General features: G+C 40.0%; 1 protein-coding gene across 4 annotated transcripts; it reads left to right on the top strand.

Annotated features, from left to right (window-relative positions):
- The first annotated feature begins 242 nt into the window (after positions 1–242).
- On the top strand, positions 243–7,884 carry LOC135544542 (torsin-1A-like). 4 transcript variants are annotated; one of them, XM_064972235.1, is made up of 5 exons: positions 243–551; positions 4,354–4,475; positions 4,871–5,046; positions 6,771–6,898; positions 7,249–7,884. In XM_064972235.1, exons 1-5 carry the CDS (start codon positions 362–364, stop codon positions 7,491–7,493), a joined length of 861 nt encoding a protein of 286 aa, XP_064828307.1. In that variant the 5' UTR covers positions 243–361; the 3' UTR covers positions 7,494–7,884. The 4 variants fall into 4 exon arrangements, with proteins under 4 accessions (XP_064828307.1, XP_064828306.1, XP_064828308.1 ...); XM_064972234.1 differs by having other exon boundaries at positions 4,213–4,475; XM_064972236.1 differs by having other exon boundaries at positions 268–334; positions 4,213–4,475.
- Positions 7,885–8,159: the final 275 nt, after the last annotated feature.

The following is an 8,159-nucleotide window of genomic DNA, read 5'->3' as shown; positions in this document are numbered from 1 at the left end:
ATATTATCCAGTTTATTTTGTAACTCAATTAGTTCCATCTTCTCCTCCCCCAAGAGGTCGGCTGGGGACCTCTGAGTAAGGGAAGTTATCTTAATGATCACCTTTTCCTCCTCAGCTCTTCTGGTCTTAGCAAGATTATTACCATATTGGACACCTCAAATTTAAAGAGCTCCCAGTTCTTGCAATAATATCCGAGTTTCATAGTTGCGGCTAGAATATACATGGTGACGACACTTTTGCTACAGATTTGCTTTTGCTGTCGCATAATGATTACGCAGAAGGAAATAGTTGACTTGGACTGTTTACGTCTTTTCGTTCCTAAATTTTAAACTAGGTATCTAAATGTTTATTTGAAGTTAAAATGCAAGCAACATACGCAACCTATTTCGTATATTATGTGTTGATATCGAGTGGTTTTGTGAATGCGTTCGAACCAATCTCAACCACATTTGTGGTCGGTGTGGGAGTAGGCCTAGCAGCAGTGGGGCGGACCATTTACAATTATGTATATGAAAGTTGCGATTCTAAATGGATTGCTTTTAATTCAACAGGTATGTGTACAACTACATATTAAATGGTTGTGTTAACGTGGTTTACTTAGGCTATTTGACCATGTAGGCACAGTCAGTCCTTTTGCGTTTTAATCTTGAAATTGCTTATTGATCTCCACCAATATACCGTTGGCCTACTTTAGAAAACGAGGGATGATTTTAGGGTCGTTACATATTGTTTTGGTGTGCGGCTTGAGAAAACAATACCTTACATTTATGGATTTCAGTCTTGTGCAGCTTATATATATATATATAAGGCTACATACAAGTTTCATTTATTTGGCGTTGGAGCATAAACCTAAGCTTTAAGATCTAATTGTCCCCGCGCCAAATAGCCTACACCCTACTCGCGAAATGGGGACGGGCAGATTCATCGATCGACGGAGGCAAATGTGTTTGATCTGTGCACGTACCCGCACTGTTAGCGCAAGCCTACTAGTTTGGCACGAGTGAATTGTGTGTGTGTATGTATTTGTGTGTGTGTGTGTATATATATGTATGTGTGTATAATTGTTTTCCTTTTTAACTAGGCAAATCAGTTAAGATTCTTACCTACAATGATGGCCAAACCCGGACAATGCTGGGCCAATTGTGCGCTGCACTATGGGACTCCGGAACACAGCCGGTTGTGTAACAGCCTGGACATGCTTCTTAGAACTAATTTACATCAGGGGCGCAGAAGTGAGGGTGAAATAAACTGGCACGGGGTCCTCCACCAGTTTTTTTGTGTGTGGATCTATAGCTCACTATACTAGGGCTGTCCTTGACCAAAAAAAATCTTGTTCAACCAAGAATAGCCTTTTTTTATGACCAATCGATAAATCCAAGTGTTAAGTTTTTCCATAATCAACTGTATTTACTCAACTAGTCAGATGCTCAGATGCACGCTGTTTGATTTTTTTTTAAAGGTCAATTTAGCCTAACCAGAATAAATAAAACATTTTCCCGACCCTCCTGCTGCTGCTGGCCTTCACAGATTCTGCAGGTATGCTCCTGAAGTTGCCGGAAATAGGCTACACCAGTGGTAGGAAACCTCCATTTGGAGTGCCAATTTCTTACCATTTCTAACAATTTGCGTGCCACTTATGATTTCCATATGCACATTTTTGTGGAACAGTTAATTGATGATAGTCTTTGTCTCGATCATTGTCTGTGGTTAATCAACATTCTATCTAATAACATTTATACAAATCTAAAAGTTACTTTTATTGCCATTTGCTAACTATTTAATAATGACCTACATAAAGCCAACACAACATTGCAGGTAGAAAATAAAAAATCATATAAATTACATTGGCTACGCATGGCCTGTTTGCATCGATCTTGAAACATTGTATCAACTGGGTCGCCCCAAAACTCATGCTAGCAAACTTGAGTCATTGTATAAAATATTCTGGGCCCTCAGTTTCCAGTGCCAGTGATCTTGGGACAGACATAGCTGTAGGCTTTTTTATGCAAGGCATAAGAAGTAATCAGGTATTTTATGATGTTTCCACTGGATCAGAGCATTACATTTTTTGCTTTGGTTATCGAAAGGGAGAGCTGAAAATATTGTTAAAATTCTGAGGACCTGTTGTCATTCACAATTGATTGTCAAACTACTCTGTTTACTTGCTGTTTGAAGGTGAAGAAAAATTACTTTGAGAAGCTCCACAGCTCATTAGTGGGGGTGAGTTAAGACAATCAGAGATACTATCAGACATCCCCCAAATGGGCTCACAACAAACAAGACGATTAATAAATTGACAGCTCGTAAATGTAATGAAATCAACCAAACTTGTGTCTCACAAGTGTAACATAGGTTGTGAGTTCTGCAAAACACGTGTCCACTCCGACAATGAGAACTAATGGTAAATGACTGTAATAAAAATATATTGAATGCGTTAACAGAAATTACCATAACCAAACATTGCAGATTAGAAAATGTGGGAATCAATGGTAAATTACATCACCAGTAGTATGTAATGGGGAATTGATAGACACAGCTAACAATTCACACAATGAATACCCACGAAATGGCAGAAGAGTGCATTCTGGAGAGAGAGATGTGCATCTGAGCCACAATCCCCACATTCTTGGGCTGTGGCATCCCGCGGCCTCTTCAATGTATTAGTCCACTGAGACGGGGACAAATCACGTCTCTTGTGCCATGAAATAATAATAATAATATATTTGTGACTGCTCGACTAAATTAAAAAAAAAAAATCAATACAGACCCCTTTTGTCATACAGTAGGCTAAACCAAAAACGCACCTGTCCCAAGTGGATGTTGCACCCCTGTTTCACATTCAAACATGTCCAAACTCAATCCAATATGCTTCCAAAAAATAACATGGTAGAATATTTATTTGGACAATTTTCTGTATGAGTGTGCTATCAGGTAGCCCAATTTCAGATGCCGCCGTAAACAGGATTATTTGGGAAATCGTTCTTCTTGCAAAGCATTTCAACTTTTCAATCAAATTATTATATTAACATTAACTATCCACAATCACATTGTATCCGTGTAACTGTACAATTGTCTGAGTTTAATTCAATAAGAGAAAAGCTGCGAAATAATAAGGGAGTGCCTGAAAAGTAATGTTTGGGAAAGTTTTGGGGAATTGGTAAAAAAATAAGGATGATTGCTATGTTATGTGTGATTGTGAGGCACTATACACATTTGAAAGATTTCAAATAGGCCTATGCACGTCAAGGGAACAGTAGCCTAAGCTACTGTTCAGATGGGTAGAATGGAAACTGAAATCTGGACACTAAGTATATAACTTCTCACATAGCCTTTTCCAGTAACTCCTACAGAATTAAGCTTTTCTTGCAGTAAAATGATACACCAAATTTGTACTCGGGAACAGGAGTGGAGAAATATGATTTATTTCATTCAGCATCTTGAGAGAATGCGCAATTAGCACCTCTAAAGACAGTATCTATATTTCTCAGCATCAGAAAAGCTACAAGTATTTCAACCACATAAAATATGCATCCAAGCCGAACTGAAATCTTATCAGAAACATGTTGGGTCGTTTTCACAGCTTTCTATTTCCTTACAACGGTCAAACTGAAATTTGAAACATATAGTCTTACACGTTTATTTTTTTGTTTGTTATTGCATTTTCTCCCCGGTCCCTAAACATATTTGCTCCAAGAAAGAGAACTTTACTGATGTCAACTAAATTAAAGGGTTCATCCTATGACATTATTCTGGTGAGCAAGAGTTTGTTTAGTCTTTCAGGGCAGCATATAATGACAGAAGAGAAGAAGCTGCATGTATCTAATTGTAGGCCTAGAAGTTGACAAACAAATCACCTACCAAAAGGCTGTTTCTGCTTATGATTTCCAACATATCTAAATCAGGCAAAAGAAATATCCTGCAACCCCTGACAAAAAGTTGTTCCACCATCTGACTGTAGCCTACAGCACATTTTCTATTTTAGCAGGTTAGGGTCGAGTGCGGGCCTCAGATTTTCAATTTACCACATGTAGTGGGGTGGTGTTGGAAGGGTTATTAGCAATTTCGGGTGGGTGCGAGTGAACAAGCAGCTGACCCTTGCACCACTAGCCTACTTAAGATACACCACCATTATTTCTATACTAATTATAGGTGGTTATTTGTAGCACATCCCATTCATTGACACTTAATAATCAAATCCTGCCCTGTCATCAGGTTTGAAAATGGCCCTAGATCGTAAGCTGTTTGGTCAACATGTTGCCTCCAGAGTCATCCAGAAAGCTGTAACGGGTTTCATGAACAATAAAAATCCTAAAAAGCCCCTGGTGCTCTCTCTACATGGCTGGACTGGCACAGGGAAGAACTTCGCCAGCCAGTTGATAGCTGAAAACATCTACAAGGAGGGCATGGCTAGCAGTTGCGTCCATCAGTTTGGGACTACTCACTTCCTTCTTTCGAGTCAGCTTGAGAACTACAAGGTAAAACTACCATTGTATTATATTGTAATCCCCAGTAACCCAGTGATTCTCAATGGAGAATTAGGCTGTAAAAAAAACAACACTCATGCATATTTATTATCAGTGATATTCAAATCTTACCCTACGAGATCCGGAATACTATTGGTTTTCTGTTCTACCTGAGAATTATTTACACCCACCTGGTGTCCCAGGGCTAAAATGATCCCTGGTTGAATGGGAGGAATGAAGAACAAAAATGCAGTGGAACTGGCTTCCAGGTCGAAGATTTGAATTTGAGGGTTCTATATGATACAGGATGTATATCAGAATTTTTTCAAATGTGTTTTGTGCCTATGCTGCAATCTATCTTCACTGCTGTAGATAAGTCTGTTTTTACTGCTGTGACCATCCCCCAGTCTCAACTGCAGCAGTGGTTCAAAGACAACGTCACCAACTGCCCACGTTCCATGTTCATCTTTAAATGGATGGACCAGATGCACCCTGGCCTGATCGACTGTATAAAGCCCTACCTGGGTTACTACGAATATCTGGACGGGGTCTCCTACCGCCAAGCCATCTTCATCTTCCTCAGGTAGGCCAGACAGATCAGCAGTGTGTGATAAGAATTTATGTGTTGTTTTTGGATACTTAAAAAAATGTTTACAGTCATATATTAGACATCCATCATCCTGTCTTTCCCACAACTTAACGACTTGTTGTAGTAACCATGGTTTTACTTACCTTAACGTCAGCTTTCAATCAGATACGGCCCCCCAAAACTAAAGTTCAGTTACTTCTGATTTTTTATTTAATAAAATCACCAAACATGAACCTAATGCATTTATAAACTACCCCATGTCCGGACCAGTGAGGAAGAAAAAGAACGTTGGACCCAGCTTAAAGTGGCAATATGCAACTTTTATGGGCGACCTGACCAAATTCACATAGAAATGTGAGTTATAGGTCTATCATTCTACTTGAAAGCAAGTCTAAGAAGCAAGTAGATCTGTTATGTGCTCAATTTCTATGCTTCCCATTCTTGAGTTTTGTTTTTGTGTCTATTACTTTCGGTTTTGTACACCAGCTTTCAACAGCTGAAACAACAATATTATTAGTTGTAGAAGCATTTAAACTTTTGTAGTGGAGAGGGTAGTAAGTTTTAAGTTCCTTGGCGTACACATCACAGACAAACTGAATTGGTCCACCCACACAGACAGCATCGTGAAGAAGGTGCAGCAGCGCCTCTTCAACCTCAGGAGGCTGAAGAAATTCGGCTTGACACCAAAAGCACTCACAAACTTCTACAGATGCACAATCGAGAGCATCCTGTCGGGCTGTATCACCGGCTGGTACGGCAACTGCTCCGCCCACAACCGTAAGGCTCTCCAGAGGGTAGTGAGGTCTGCACAACGCATCACCGGGGGCAAACTACCTGCCCTCCAGTACACCTACACCACCCGATGTCACAGGAAAGCCATAAAGATCATCAAGGACAACAACCACCCGAGCCACTGCCTGTTCACCCCGCTATCATCCAGAAGGCGAGGTCAGTACAGGTGCATCAAAGCTGGGACTGAGAGACTGAAAAACAGCTTCTATCTCAAGGCCATCAGACTGTTAAACAGCCATCACTAACATTGAGTGGCTGCTGCCAACACACGGACTCAACTCCAGCCACTTTAATAATGGGAATTGATGGGAATTGATGTAAAATATATCACTAGCCACTTTAAACAATGCTACTTAATATAATGTTTACATACCCTACATTATTTATCTCATATGTATACGTATATACTGTACTCTATATCATCTACTGCATCTTTATGTAATACATGTATCACTAGCCACTTTAGACTATGCCACTTTGTTTACATACTCATCTCATATGTATATACTGTACTCGTTACCATCACTGCATCTTGCCTATGCCGCTCTGTACCATCACTCATTCATATATCTTTATGTACATATTCTTTATCCCTTTACACTTGTGTGTGTATAAGGTAGTAGTTTTGGAATTGTTAGCTAGATTACTCGTTGGTTATTACTGCATTGTCGGAACTAGAAGCACAAGCATTTCGCTACACTCGCATTTACATCTGCTAACCATGTGTATGTGACAAATAAAATTTGATTTGATTTAGAAAATATATTTTACAGCGGTTTAGATGGAACAATGATTCTCTACACTATACTAGCTTATTTTGTCACAAACTGAATTTAGGCAAACTATTAGTTTTAGCAACCAGCAAATGGCCATTTCTGCATAGTGCAACTTTAATATCTACTAGTTTGTTTTGCTCATCTCCATAGCAATGCTGGAGGAGAGCAAATCACACAGGTGGCCCTGGACTTCTGGAAAGCAGGTCGAGACAGAGAGGAGATAAAATTGCAACACTTAGAACCAGCTCTCTCCCTGTCCGTGTTCAACAACAAGAAGAGTAAGCCAATTCTTTGCTGTCCTTCTTTAGGGCTGAAGCCTGACTCATGCACTTTGGTAACTCTTTTTCATATTTAACAAATCATGCACATGTTTCTTTAAGGTCAGGATTCTCTCCTTTTATGTTACTAAGACTGGGGATGTTATGGAGACTTTTCATACCTTCAATACAAAGATTAGCTGTGATATCTATATTCTGTCCATCTGCCTTTCTTGCCTCTGCCCATTTTATAACTATCCTTACCCTCTAGGCACTTGTGTACATCTGAGAGGATTGGGTAAGCAATTGGTGGTAGGTTCTTCTTGCCCATCTTATGACTGTGTTGCCCCTCCCTCCCTTTCTCTGTGTAGGTGGGTTGTGGCACACTAGGCTGATAGACAAGAACCTAGTTGACTTCTTCATCCCTTTCCTGCCTCTGGAGTACAGACACGTGCTGCTGTGTGGCATGGCAGAGATGTCCGCCAAAGGCCTGGAGCCCGACCAGGATGTGGTCGACCAGATGGCCAAAGACATGGTCTATTTCCCAAAGAGTGAGAAGATCTTCTCCTTGATGGGCTGCAAGACCATCAGTGTCAAGCTAGATTACTACACATAGTGCGTGTTTGAGATCGACTACGTTGCTGCCGGCGGCTGCAGACTGACCAATCTAATCATAATGAGTAGTAATTTAGGATGAAAAGTGGTTTGTAGGTCTGATCAGTCGGTCTGCAGTTGCTGACAGCAGAGTATACCATCTCAGAGGGAACAGCTACCGTTTCCATCAACCACCTATTCTACTGTGTGCAATTTCTTAATGAGAACATCTCTTCCAGTCGGAGTGAGGAAGTCAGTGACTGAACTCAAAGGGGATGATGACCCGCCCATCAGGTCTCCCAACATCAGCTGTGCCTTAGTTGGCATACTGTCCCCGGTCTAAACAATGCACAAAATAATTACAGGAAGGAAGGTTCATAATTTTTAATTAAAATGTTTTTACATGGGAAAAATCTGTTTCGTTTGACTTTTGTTTGAGTACATGAAATATCAATCATTTTTTAAGGTAATGTAAGAACTCCTACGTTTAAGTCAGGACATCAAAGAACGCATATTTGTACATTTAAAACATTTTTTTTTCAAGCCAAAGCATTTAAAGCTCAGAACAATTACAATACATTTCAAAGCATTCTAGCTTGCTCATTTATGCATTTTTTTGGATGTGTTACATTCACGCGAGACCATAACACATCTAGTTGGGATTTTAGTCAATGGACAGCTTGTAGGC

This window comes from Oncorhynchus masou, chromosome 8, assembly GCF_036934945.1.
Source record: "Oncorhynchus masou masou isolate Uvic2021 chromosome 8, UVic_Omas_1.1, whole genome shotgun sequence".
Lineage (NCBI taxonomy): Eukaryota > Metazoa > Chordata > Actinopteri > Salmoniformes > Salmonidae > Oncorhynchus > Oncorhynchus masou.
This window is presented reverse-complemented; position numbering and strand designations above follow the sequence as displayed.